Source organism: Dermacentor variabilis, chromosome 9 (assembly GCF_050947875.1).
Source record: "Dermacentor variabilis isolate Ectoservices chromosome 9, ASM5094787v1, whole genome shotgun sequence".
Classification (NCBI taxonomy): Eukaryota; Metazoa; Arthropoda; class Arachnida; order Ixodida; family Ixodidae; genus Dermacentor; species Dermacentor variabilis.
The window spans coordinates 9,283,291-9,297,989 of NC_134576.1; the positions used below are offsets into that span (position 1 = coordinate 9,283,291).

Consider the following 14,699-nt stretch of genomic DNA (forward strand, 5'->3'; position numbering starts at 1 on the left):
GAATGGCAGTTTTTTTTTTTGGCAAAGGTGGGCAGCAGGACCCTTGATAAGGCCCAGATCTTGTTTAAACACCTCAGGAAATTCTCTTCACAGGCCTTGGACATCAAGCTTTTTTGCTGAATCTATGATGAAGGGCTCACCTTTGGCTGACATGCCGTAAACCGGTATATTCAGTAGGTTGAACACTTTGATGAGGTCTCGGCCGTGCAGGTTGGGCCCTCTGCATCTAAAAATGGTCAAGGTGCCTGCCATGGAACGCCCTCCTGTGGAAACATTGAGCTTCAACTGTCCGCACACCGAAAGTTTCCTGCAGAAACAAGTTAAGTTCAACGGTTTTGGAGCTTAGGCCAGGCAGCCCTATGTTTTATATACGTTGTCCACATGATGATTGAAATGGGCAACCCTATGCGTAGCCGCACGATGACCAGAACTCCGCTCCACTCCAACGTATGCACCAGCGGCTTGACTTTCCCAAGGGACCCGACATAGTCTTCAGCAGCCCCGAGCATGAATAGGCCATCAGACTCAGCATCGTCATCCCTTGGCCCCAGCATACTGACGTCTTGATGTGACGCTCTTGGTGTGGTAGGCAAGTTATCTGTGCGACGGAAACGCACCCTCGCCAGGTGCCCACGTTGACGGCATTTGTAACATACAGCTGCGTGGGAACGGCATGTTTCTGCGCTGTGTCCCTGACCTTCACACCTGAAGCACGACATTCGGCGTTCGTTCCTTGGTGCGCCTCTCTCTGTCACTGCATACACGTCTTCGTCTGACTTCGACACACCTATCCCCTTTTCGTTCTCATCTGCCAGCTCAGTTGCTAGTGCTATTTCTTCGGCCTCACTTTTGGTCAGGCCTGTTTTCGCTAAATGTTGCCAACGTACACTGCAGCTTTGTAACCCGCATACAATCCTATCTTGCGGCATTCTGTCCAGACTGTCTCTCAAATTGCACGTGTCTGCAATCTGACGAATGGCCAGAAGACATTCTTTGACCGGCTCACTTGGCAATTGGCTGTGCATGAAGAACTTACACGACTGGGTTATCCCGTTAGGCTCCGGCATAAAGTATTGTTGCAGAAGGGCAACGACTTTGCTGCGTGAAAGTTCGTTCACCTTGGCTGGTGCGCAGAGTTCGGCAATCACGCCCACCGTGTTGGTGCTCAGCGATGCGATGAGTAAAGCCAGTTTCTTCTCATCTGTAACACCATGGCCCTTGAAGAATGCCTCCAGACGAACTTGGTATGCTGGCCATTCATAGGTGGCTTCGTCAAACAGCGGTCGGCCTGTACAGTTGGCCATTCCGTTTTCCTGGTAGTGTTTGTTCGATCATCCCATCTTCGTCGCCACTGAAGTGACCAGACGTCAGCACTCACCAGTGCCAACAAGGATAAAGCCTGCTTTATTGTCTTGGGGCGTTTTTTTTATTCCCCCAGATCAGAGGGTAAGGGAGAAGTGATAGCCACCAGATAATCCGTGATAGCCGCCACGCGCTGCATGCGCACTGACGTCAGAACAACACGGAATAGGAAAACAACGAAATGCGTCTTAGGCTGCCGGAGCACTACCAGCTCGACACGTGTCGGCGACTGTCTCGTGCTGCAACGATCCGGGCGATGCTTCGCATTACGTAATGTCAACAACAGTTGAGTGTGTCAATTTTTTTTTAGTTCAGATCATATGCTTTCCCGGTTAGTACGTTTTCCTGGTTAGTATGTTTTCTCACGGTTCTAAAATGTATGAATGAGGTTCTACTGTATATATATATCAAGTGACTGTTTCTTCAGATCCAGTGGTTTATAACCATTTGAAATGAATGGATGAACATATCAAACATCAGTAGCAAACAAACAATTTTCATGTATTCATGATGTTTGCTGCGCATCCTGACAACTTTTCTGAGCTAACATTTTTGCACGACTTAGTGATCATGCTGTAATTCACGCTACTTATCAATTTCATATAGCATATCCCCCCAAAATAAGAAAGATCATAACGCTCTACGACAGAGGTGATTATGTCGCGTTCAATGAAAAGTTAATTCAGTTCAGTTACTCCTTTCTTGAAATGTTCACTTGTCATTTCGTTGAGGATAACTGGCTAATGTTTAACTCCAAAATGCAAGAACTAACGAAAGCCCATATTCCTACCATCACTGTAACTGAACGGCCCTCATCCCCTTGGTTTAATAACGCATTAAAACGCTTGAACAATAAAACAAAAAGGCTTTATCGTATCGCCAAGCAATCTAACATGCCACGCACATGGGAAAAGTACCGCTGCATTGACAAAATGTTTCAGTCAGAAGCTAACAAAACTAAGCATCATTGTTTTCAACCTCACTTCCTGATATGCAACGTAATAACCCTCATCAATTCTGGAAAGTTGTCAATCCATGCCTAAAGAAATAAATAAAAATAGTTGACCAAAATGGTGTCCCTATCCCTGATACTGAACTTGCAACAACACTTAATTCAAAATTCTGTTCAGTTTTTACAAAAGAATCTGAAGGCAATCTTCCTTATTTTCCTAACCCTCAATATATACTCTCATGCCAGCCATCACGTTTGAACCTGATGGCATTTGCAGTCTAATAGAATCTTTGAAGCTAACTTCATCAGCAGGCATTGATGAAATTAATGCGAAAGTGCTTAAAAATACAAAAGATGTCACTAGTGTAATCTTATCACACATTTTTCATCAGTCACTCTTGTCTGGAGTGGTGCCGCAGGACTGGAAGACAGGTAAGATCATTCCAGTCCCAAAAAAAGCTTCTCAACGTCATTTTTTGACTACCGGCCAATTTCCATTACCAGCGTTTGTTCCAAACTGATGGAGCATGTCATCGTTTCCCACATCATGAGATTTCTAATTTCTAACAACTTTTTTCATCCATAGTCAGCACGGATTTCTTAAGAATTTATCTTGCGATACTCAACTTGCACTCTTTATAAATGACATCAGTTCCGAATTAGACCTTAATGTACCCATAGACTCATTGTTTTTAGACTTCAAGAAAGAGGGTACCCCACAACCATTTTTTTCTTGAAACTTTCAGTCCTGAATCTCAATACCCTAATTTATAATTGGTTGCGTAGTTTTCTGACTAGCCAGCAACAGTTCGTTTTTGCAAATAACTTTTCATCTCTGTCTCCTGTGCTTTCTGGGGTTCCTCAAGACTCTGTTCTTGGCCCCCTTCTCTTCTTAATCTACATTAATGACCTTCCTAATGACATATCTTCTAATATATGCCTATTTGCGGATGACTGTGTTATTCACCGACCCATTAACAATAGCTCAGATATCCCTGTCCTGCAGCGTGACTTACAAACAGTTGAAAAATTGTGTAAGACATGGTTAATGTCATTAAATGTAAACAAAACCTCATTAATCTCTTTCAATCGTCGGCATTCTTATGTAGCACCCTCATATCTCTTAGGTAATTCAATAATATCTGTGACTTGTTATAAATACTTAGGGCTTATTTTAACGCACAATCTTTCGTGGTCCTCTCACATCACTAAAATAACTAACGAGGTTAACCGCACCTTAGGCTTTCTCTGGCGACACCTGAAATTTGCCCCTCCTTCGGTAAAAGCTTTTGCCTACAAATCTGTGGTAAGGCCCAAACTTGAATACGCATGCTCAGTTTGGGACTCTCATACTAATCTTTCTAACATGCTTGAATCTGTCCAAAACGGCGCAGCCCGATTTATCTTCCATGACTATTCTTCATATACTAGTGTCACAGCGCTAAAATCCAATGCGAATCTTCCTAGGCTAGAAACGAGACGTCAAGTGTCCAGGCTCATTCTATATCACAAATTTTATCATGCCCCAATTGGTAACAGTGTCATATTGCCAGCTCACTGCCATTCATCCCGGACCAATCATTCAAAGTCAGTGTACCCCTTGCATCATCCCATCTTCATCCCACATCATCCCATCTTCATTCGTTTTTTGCAGATACAGCGAGAGACTGGAATGATCTGCCTGAAGAAGCGGTAGACCACTCCAGTGCGACTGCGTTCAGGGCTGCCATCGAACACATTCTTCTTTGAAGCTGCCGACCCCTCATGTAAAACCCCTCTCCAGGGGTATTTCAGGAATAAATAAATAAATAAATAAATAAATAAACATATCAAACATCAGTAGCAAATAAACAAGTTGCATGTTTTCGCATGTTCATCTTTTCATTTCAAATGCTTATAAAGTCTGCGCTCGTTGCGACGGACCTGCATACAACAGACTTACGGATATAACGGACCATATTTCAACCTTAGTTTGCTCTACCTATTTTATTAATGCAACAAAGGTAACTTTTAACGGACCGCGCTACAACGGACTATTGGCTACAGCAAACTAAAATAGCGGCAATTTATGTCAAAATTGGGCGTATAAAACAGATGTTTGTCATACCAACACAAGCTGACAACTGACGTGCGAGGGTAAGCTGACAATTGCATCTCAATATCGTGCGCGCGAGGGAGGAAGGCAGGGCAGAAGTGCACTCTTTTTCGCATATGAGGGGGAGGAGGCGAGGGAGAGGGGGTTCTACTCAGGCGGCTGCTGCTTGCGGTGCGGCCACCGTATCTTGAAAGTGATCTGCAATGTGTACAAGGTGCGCACTTTGTCCACTCACTCAGTGATCTGCATGTGGATCAGTGTGGAGCGGTCTCGCATGTTTCAGATGTATGTTTGTGGGCAATGCATTTAGCACAACTCAATCAATTTCGACAGTTCTGCAAACTGTGGCTGTATTTTTGGCATTTGAAGCATCAGATAGTATTTAGGACGAACAATCTTATCTGAATGATTATATACCTTGCCTCAATGTTCTCAGGCAGCAAACTTGAGCTAAAAGTGAAAATATGGTGCTTAGTTAGGTTTTCTTTGCCATCACGCATCATCCTAATTTGCTTCCCATTAATCACATTCTGCTTACTCCAGCCCCGCAAAAGTTCAGCCTCGGCTCCAACAAGTCATCGTCTGGAATGACACCACGGTTGGTGTTGTGTTTTTAGGCAGACTAAGGACAGAAATAAACGATGTGGACAGGACAGACAGTCACAACTAAAGTTTAATGAATAATTTCCAAGGAATTGGAGGGGATGCGCATGCAGTCACAGATGGTGTTTATTGTGCAGTGCAGAGTCACAGTGACTACAATGTCCCAGAATGACACTATATTATGTACATTTTCATGCTGCTTATCATGGAGTTCCAAGAGGAGGTCGCTACTGGCCAATTCCGTAGCTTGATAACAAGGGCCTATAGCTTCTGTCAGCAATTTTGCAATAAGAAAATGTAAGATGACTCTCAATGTCTTTTCTGGTTTCTCACTGTAGATTACATGATAGCGGGGGAAATACTTTCTCTGGTGGCCAAAAAATTTAAAACTTTATTGAAAACTTTTTTGGAGCACCCCCTTTTCATACGATCAGAAAGCATGGGAAAGGAAGTAGCCATAAATGCAGACTGTATTTCAGCAGTGCCTCCGCCCATGAAGCCTAACAAGGGGATGCTGCTGAACCTGTAAATGATAAGGTCTGAAAATTCCAGTTCTACGCTACTGCTATAGCCCAATATGAATAACGTAGATTGGTTATGTCACACAAGCTTAAAGGGCCCCTCACCAGGCCCCATAGCAAATTTTCGTTATACGCTAGAAGTTGTTGCGTGTCCTCTAGGGGGCGTTCTGCCACAAAAAAAAATTTTCAAATGGGCTCATTATTAGCCGAGATATAAATATTTCAGTGCTGCAAACCTCTAATTTCAGCAGACGGGTTCAATTGCCAATCAAGATGCTCTCTCCACTCGCCCCGTCTAGCCTTCGCAAGCGAAATTCCTTCCCTGCGTTCTCCCATACAAGACCTAGAAGATCGCATGACGCATACGCCTTCATTTTCTTTTTCTCCTCACTTTTTTTTTTCCGGCACTACGCATTTCCACTGACGGCGTTGCACACGAGCTGTTCTCATTCATGCAGCACACACTTTTGCACGCTGTGCACAAGGAAACATGACTAGCAGTATAATTCTTCAACGCGACACGAATACTGAGGCAGAACAAGCGGATCGTAGAGCATGATCATGCGCTGGATCATGGTGGAAAATGGCATAGTTTTGGTACCTACGCATGTGACCATGGGAACAAACAGACGAAGCGGAAGTACATCTCTTTTCCTTCGGTGTGAAGCAAAACAAAAAACACGCAGACATTGCGTTTGCGTGTTGTATTATTTCTCTAAACTTCAACTCGTCAATTCAAGCAACAGATCGCACAGATAACAGATGTGTTGAATAATTCTCAAAGGCAAGTGTCACCACGAGCGATGTCACACTGCAAACATGACTACGTAGGCGCAGGGGCACGACTATGTCACCATCCTGCTTGGAGCGTGGCGGCCGCGAGGAGAAGGAAAAACAGCATTCAGTTTGAAATTTCAGGTCTTTCCACGGAGTGTAGCAATGTAATACTTTGCAGAAACGATCGTTATCGCTCAATGTATGCTCTGCGCTTGTCAGCTCAAAATGGTCAGACCTGGTGAGGGGCCCTTTAATCCTTGCTACATGGAAAATTGGAAGTAAAAGGAAGTGAAAGACGAAGGGTGGAGAGGTCAGGAAAAGTCAATTACCAATTTCCTTTGGATGAGTCTACATGAAGACGAGGCCAAAGGTGTGTTGCCTCTGCCAAGGGGCCTTACAGGTCCAATCACTCAGCTTCGGCTGCATCCCCAGGATCCCCTTTTCCCCAGACCTGCTAGCTGTGACTGTTGCACTGACAGAGATAGACCCATTTTTGTTTCATAACAGTGGAATAAACAGAACATTCTTAGAATCAGTATGAAAAATAATGGCAACACAAAAAGATGGACACAGGACGCATCTTCCTTTTACTGTGTCGTTCCTTTTTTTTGTTGCTGTCAATTTCAGCACTAATTCAAAGTATGCATCTATTACAACTTGCCCAGGTTTCACCTTACTGCAATGAACAGGGATGGAGAAAGGCAGGAACATGAACATTGTGCTACAAGCTGAGGAATTTTTGTTCCTGCCCATTTTTATAACAAACAACAAACTACTTCCCAAGACATGTTCATTGTTATGCACAAACGACACATGCAAGTGAAAAAAAATTAAAAGGAAAAAAATTTGGGGTAAGCAAAAAACCACAGCTTCACATAGCGTTCCAACAGTGCCATTCCAGGGTCAATGAGGATAACAGACCTGATGCATCTTTGCTCGCTCTTTTTTATGAATAATGCTTCCATAATTTTTCATGCCACCAGTGCAGGTGCAGAACAGAGTACTTTTTCCCGTGTCCCTATTCATAAAGCAGCTGTCAATTATGAACCAGCCAGCCACTTTTGCACTTGCTATGCTGTGTGAGAGCGTCGGTGAACCCTGTGCACCACTAAGTGGAGGTGTTTCCTGCCTGTCACTCATAGGGTGAGCCTAGTGCAAATTCATCTCTACAGTACACGAGTTAAAATATAGCAGTGGAAAGATTTCCTGCATATACATCTAATTTTTAGTGAACACATATGCATCACACATTGGGAATAATCAGTGTGCACGCACCTTGATGACTGCATCCCCCTGGGCAGCATTCTGGAGGACACTGCGCAGCACCACATGCTCCTCCTTCACCACAAATACATCCGAGTGCTTCGCCAGAAAGTCCCGAAACTCCCTGCAGAATAAGAAGGACTTACACTATTTGTGCCTTCTACTGCAAATGATTAAACGCATCTGGAAAGGGGCTTTCACATACCAGTTAACACTTCACTGCGTGTGGGTGGCTTATGGCAGTTGTACCCCTGTGCAGCTATGCCAGACTTTCTTGCAGTGCACAACCTACGTCTCTGACAGAGACCCATCGAGAGGAAGTATACTCGTTGCTTCTGATCTGACGCATTGTGGTGCCATCTCTCTCAACTTTGAGGAAGTTTAAAAGGAGCACAACTCCTTAGTGACTCAACAGTGGGTAATGTCACACCAGTGAAATATGAGAAGTGACCCACTACTAATCACCATGCACAGGAATCAAAACTTCTAAATGTGTCACTGCAGTGAACCTTTGAAAAGGGGCCTTAAACACTTTTAGAACATAATAGGGAAACCTTGTCTATCTGTTAATGAGGCTCCTGTAAAAATACGAGCCAAATATTATTGCGCTGCATAACACAGGGAATTTACAGCCTTGCTTCGAAAGCAGTGAAAAGTTGCTTTTTCCTTCATGTTGTCATCATGCAGCATCGCAAGCATCACCATAGACCCAGCACAGCTACTGCCCGATTTCGTGATCGCCAGAACATTCTGAGTAATACAATTATTGCTCATTTGAGTTAAATAAATGAATAATATATATGTCTGTGATCTGAAAAATACAGAAAAATTATTTAATCATTGCACTGCTGGTCTAAACTCAACAGTTTTACGCTGCTGTATCTGCTGTGCATGGCTTCCAAGATGCAAAGCATAGCGTGGTGGAAATGAAAGGAGACAAAAAGCCACCAATAGCTCCAATAACTACGTCTAACTTTGCTTGTGCTTGAAGGATTCGAAAAAAATTTTGTGGCAGGTGATTCATGAGGCAACATAATTTAATAGTGATGTCATTCCTTTCTCTATATTCTACATATCCTAGTTAGAATTGTGTTTCAGGGCTTTTTTATTAGTGCAACTAAGAAAATTGTGTGCCTTTCAGCCCATTTTGTAGCACAAGAAACAATGCTGTAGTGGAATTTAGCACACAAAAATGCTAACTCTGGATATCAGCACCATATCTTGTTAGTTGTAACAACGTTTGCTATCGCACAGCGATGTCTTGTAGTACTTCACAAATGCCAAAAATTTATCCACCGTACTTACCGGATCCCCCCCCCCCCCCCCCCAGAGCAAACATTTCTTCAAAAAAATGGGTCGGGAAACAGACCATGTGTTACCATCCGATACAAAACTGAATCAGCAATATCAGCAACAACTTACCGTCAGCGCACATATCAGCACCATTGTTACCACAACATTGTGACAAGTTTTCTCTGGTAAAGACACCAATGCGCTGATTTCTTTAAGGAAGCTCACTAAAAAGACAATTTATTTTATGCAATAAGCTAGTGGCAGCACAACTATGTCACCTGTTTTTGCCATTTTGAAGACTTAACTGCTTCACAGCATTAACACTTTCTTGTTCGTGCCTATTCCAATTGATAGCTTGTTATCTATGGTTGTAAATTCATATTTTCGTGCTTTCCGAGTGCTATTGGAGAGATGGTGCCATTTATTTGGTTATACAGTAACTATTCAGTCAGTTCTGGTTTTCTGTTTTCTTTTTCCGTCACACGCAGAGAAGGGGTGCGGTCGGCGCAGTGAGCACTCATAGTTCCCGAGATGATGTTGGCGTCGGATGCCACCCATGCACAGGAAAGTCGCATTTCTACTGATTCTAATGCATCTGCATGCAAGCTTTCTGGACTTTGGAAGCAGCACTGACGTGGAAGACAACTTCACTTGGTCAGATTTGCGAACGAAATTTCGTTTCCTTTGCCAAACTGCTTCAAAGCTACCGTGCCCCAATATACTGCGTGTTTTAAAGCTCACAGTTCTTATCCGCAAGGTGTTAACCTTCGGTTGGGATCATTTCCCGGCAGCCATGCAGCGAGTAGAGTTTCTTGCGAAACGGTGGCTGGGACTCTACCTTGGCATAGCACTAGGGCTAGTCGCTAGGGTTAATGTTTTATTCTATATCTCAAAATATTTGTTAGATAGAAGGATGATATTTGCTGGAATGTTGTACAGGCCCTTTAAGTTGAAGAATGTATGCTGTGAACAATTTCAAAGGCTTTCTTGTGCGAAGCAGCAATGACATTTTTATAAAACTTTTTCCTTTTTCTTTACAAAATTTTTGTTAACATACTTAAAAAACTTGTTGCTTGGGAAACAAAATTTGTTCTTCTTCCGTCTGATACTATACGCTTTTGAATCAAACATGCTCTGTGATAGGAAAAAAGACTGCTGCTTTCCCCAAGGGCAGGATGTCGCATGCTGTATGACTATTAAAGTGGAAAGTTGGGCGAATTTATATATATTCATAATGGGAAAGCACGAACAAGATGACGATGGAGTGAAATCACACATGACTCGTCCTGTGTCATTTCACTCCGTCGTCTTGTTCGCCTTGTTCCCATTATGACTGTATGACTATGTTTGAAAGTTGTATGTTTGTATCCCCCCTGCAATTACGCCTTTACGGCACTGCAGAAAATGTGAATAAATAAATAGAGAAGTGTCAACAGGCAAAATGGTTTTTCTAGGCATGGTTCACTACGATTATGAAGATATTCGAGAAATACAGAATATCACTGCAGTAGACTGCACATATTTGACATGACAAAATAAGGCCAGGTGCACATTATATTGTAATGTCATTGCAACCATAAAGAATGAGACACTGCTGAATGAATGTCTCAAGGAGTTAGCTTCTTATTGGGCAATCTTGCGCCCAGAAAAAAAGGTAACTCTTAGAGCCTAACGATAGCTGTGAGCACAATCGTCGATTGCTTGACTTATCATACACTGCATTCATTCGAGAATTCAAGCACGTGTTAGAGGCAGTATGGATATTTTACATTTTCCGAGAAAGAGGGAAACAGGAAGAGCGGTTACTCTAACAAAAACAAGATTTATTTAAGTAAAAGTAAAATGGGGAGGCTCAATTGAGCCGTTTTACTGGTTGTGCAGCCGCCCCTCTTCTTTTTCCCCTCCCACCCACAACTCATGGGGGGGGGTCACACACCGGGTTCAGGTTACCCCCCGTCACCAGAAAAGCTGGCCAGCTCCACTCGCACAGAGGTGGCACCATCTACGGACCACCTTGCACACATTCAATCTGATTAGACAAGCACAACTGTATGTCGGGCAGGTCCTCCTTCTGTCATCATCAGCTGGCACTAAAAAATATGAGTAGACAAGGTTCTTTCACTACAGAACCAGCAACAATATTTGAGAAAGTTTTCATATAAAGGCACGCCTTGCGCGAGTGGTAGCCTTGTAACAGTGGCTAGCCAGTGAAAAGCAGTCACTGGGAAAAAATAAACAATATGGTCACGCCAATATTTGAATGCATTTCAGTGCACGCTTGAACTGCACAAATACGACTTCATATACCACATTCTCTGCGAATATTTATTAACTCATATTACCCTACAGGCTTCGAAGGAGCATTCAGTATGCAGGAAGGGGGGGGGGGGGGTCAGAGTATATAACAATGAAAGCATAAAAAGGAACAAACAGCAATACAAAAGGGAATATTAGGTTCAAAGCCGATAATTTTCCCTGTGTGAGGCTGCATTGAGAAAAAGTTTGACGAGTGTGATTCTTTAACAGCAGAATAACATAAATAGCAGTTAGTGAGGTTCTGACTTGCACGTTTGCAAGAATCCCTGTAAAGATTGAGGGAGTTCCTTTGGTCTACCTGGCGCAGTCGTTGCTGTGCCTCCAGCTCTGGACTTATTCGCCATTGCGAAGAACCCCTCCCAAACGCCTGCCCCTCGACCGCGCACCATTTTCCCCGGGCACCGTGGCCGTGTCCCGTGAGTGGGTCGTAGGGCGTCACGTAGGGAAGCCCCAATTGAGAAAGATCGCAATGGGAAACTGCGGCAGGGACGAGCGCCGGTCACAAGAGGCGAGGTACGTGAGCGACCAGCTACTTGTGTCCCCAACGCCTGGAGACGCTCACTTGCTTTGCCAGCTTGCGTAAGTGTGGCTTGCTGAGTGGCTCTGCATTCCGCCCTTGTGGTAGTCGCAAGCGCCCAGTGCATCACATTCTGCGTGTCTGAACTGTCGCTGACTAGCGTCAGTGACGGGAAGCGCTAGGTAGTGTTTGCAAACGCATTTCAGCCCTCGGGGGCCGACCATTGTTCGACGCGGCGTGGAACCTGCCTTCCCCTGCCATCGGGGGCCGCGGGCGTCGAGTGTACTCTGTGTGTTTGGGTGCAGTTTGGTACGTGCTGGCCATTTGTGATCAATAAATGCATAAACTGTCCTGGACGTCTCGTGTTCCTGGGAGAGCGCCCATGCGTATGGCTAGAGCCGGCCAAGCCTTTCGGCTCGATGCTTGAACCTGCGGTGGGTCTATCGCCGTATGCCTTCGTGCTACGTCGTGAAGCTCCACTTCTCGGGGGCCGCTTGGCGCTGCCGTGCGCGGAGACGCTCCCTCAAGATGAAGTGTTCCCTTTTACATTGGCGGACAGTGTACATAACTCTTGTGTGATTCACAAGTTTTCAGCTGTTAATTTTGCTGTATCAGCACCGCATTAGATTCGTTCCTAAGCTCCAGAACCTTTTGTAGGCTCCGCTTTGTACTTAGCAGGGAACGCTGTGGAAGCTATGCAAGCAGTGGAGTCATACAAGTCTGACTCGGTAGGTTTTGTAGCTATTTGTTTGTGATGCTCTCTACTGAATAACAACTTCATATGTCACAAGTATAACTTGTGGACATATGTTTTTGTCAAATCACATACTTGTGCATGCTTTTGCTGCCCGTATGTGATGTACTATGATTTAGTCACAAGCAGTGCAATGTGACCACAGGTCACCAAATCGTGGCACTCAGCTTGTTCATTCGGTTGTATCTCCAATGCTTTCCATGCAGCAAATTTTATATTTTGCAAAATAAAAGTACAAAACTTAATGCCACACTGAATTATGTGAAGCAGTCTTTTTTTGGCTTCAAATGAGAACAGCGAGAGAAATATGCCAGGCCTGCTATGTATGAAATGGAGCATGGTACTTGTTTCCTCAAGGAGGATGTTCCCAATTTAATTTCTCCATGTCTTTGCTGTCGATGTTATGATGATTGTTTTGGGTGTCGCCCAACAGCAAGTTCAGCAAGGACACCTTACTTAAATGGACACTAAAGTGAAAAATGATTTCTTCTGCATCAGTAAATTACCGTTCTACAACACAAACAATACCAGTCGTACAACGATAAGACGTTTGGTAAGCCAGAAAAAGTGCAAGAGCGAAATACGGGTGGTGACGCCTACTTAAGTTCTCACACCTGGAGGCTGTGACATCTTGGATTTTGATGGCATCTTCTAGGGCCTACTAATTACATATAGCGGTACAGATTGACTACATTGTGTTCTAAAGGAACCAAATATTAAACATGGCAAGTTTCGGGAACCATTAATCAGCCAATGCGGCCCAAATGCGAAAACATACTTTGGAATTGCTGACGTTACGCTGACGTACTGGTGCTGGGGTTTTGGTGCGAAATTCAAATACTGATACTTGGACCTTCATTTTCTCATCTAATAATCAAACTATATTTTTTAAATGACTGCCTGCAGGGTTCTCAAACAATGCTTCATTAGTCTAAACTGATTTATTGTTTTGCTTTAGTGTCCCTTTATTAAGCCGAATAAACAGGAAAAATTTTATGTTGCTCCACCTGCAGCACAATGGTACTGTAATGAAATCAGATCTATAGACAAGGCTATCATTAAAATACGAGCCAAAAATATTTTCTCATGCAGCAGAGACGTTACAATCTTGCATAATGGATTGCTTGCTCTCACTCCTTCAGTTTCCCCCGCCTATGACGGCAGCTATGCAATCATAAGCGGTTCTAAGGATGTGCGGCAGTGGCAACGGGTTATGGAGAGATTCTGCGGTATGCCACAAATGTTAATAATACCCATGTCTCACATGACACTATTATCAGTATATATTTCATTGCTAATTTTGTGCTAAGAGAGAGATAAAAATATTAAAAATATACACACAGCGGTACCTTGGTTTATGCATGCAAACAACTAGGTTAATGAACAGCAGTGTTTGCAAAAGTTTGCCTTGGATCTTGAACTCCATATCGGGCTTACACAGACCACTTGTGTCGTGCTCAGATGTTGTATTACTTAATGGTAAATGAAAACAGTTTCATAATAATTTTGCCTCAGTATAGGCTTTTTAGTTCAAACTACAGGGTTTGTATTCAATGAACCAGTGCAAGAAGATATGCTCAATTAGACAAACCCAGATATATCGAATCTGAAGGGGATCACAAAAAATGTTACACAAACATTTTCAAGGGAATTTTACAGCTGTTCGCACCATACAATAATTTGTTATATGTGGGTTCGATACATCCCGGTCCGACTGTATTTGTATATCGCGAAACTTACCAGAACTTCTACGACAAGCACAAACCTAATTTATTTAACTGCAATTAGCAGAGTATTGAACTTGATGAACAATGACGTGGTCTCACATTTCCGGATAGTTTTACAGCAAAGAAATCAGACGCACTAAACAGTTCTTTGCCAGAACTGAGCCTCCATCTAAGAGACGAAAAAGAGTGAAGGATACAATGGTTTTACTGAGGACAGTGACTCTCTCTTCACCTACCTGCTGGTCTCTCCAACCAGTCTCTCATTAGTATGTAATGAATAGTATGTTTGTTTTTATATTTCTGTGTTTGAATAAGTATTGTTTCAAATCCTACAGTATGAATGGAGTAAATTGGTGTCCATGGGAAACTCTAGCTTCAGTTAACAACCAATTCGGTTTGCAACCAGAGTCACGGAACGAATCAGGTAGTCACATGGTAGTTACAATAAAGAATGCAGTAGCAAAACTATGAATGGCAAAACTAAATGTTATATTGGACAAATCTGTGCTCCTAAAAGCA

The 14,699-nt window shown here is 43.3% G+C and overlaps 1 protein-coding gene across 2 annotated transcripts in view; it reads right to left on the minus strand.

The window, feature by feature from the left end:
- Nucleotides 1–14,699, minus strand: part of egl (Egl_like_exo domain-containing protein) — a 286,622-nt gene that overhangs the window by 228,947 nt on the left and 42,976 nt on the right. For both annotated transcript variants that reach the window (XM_075670761.1, XM_075670760.1), the window contains exon 2: nt 7,586–7,697. In XM_075670761.1, the coding sequence (XP_075526876.1) occupies nt 7,586–7,697 (112 nt within the window). The remainder of the gene's footprint in view (nt 1–7,585; nt 7,698–14,699) is intronic.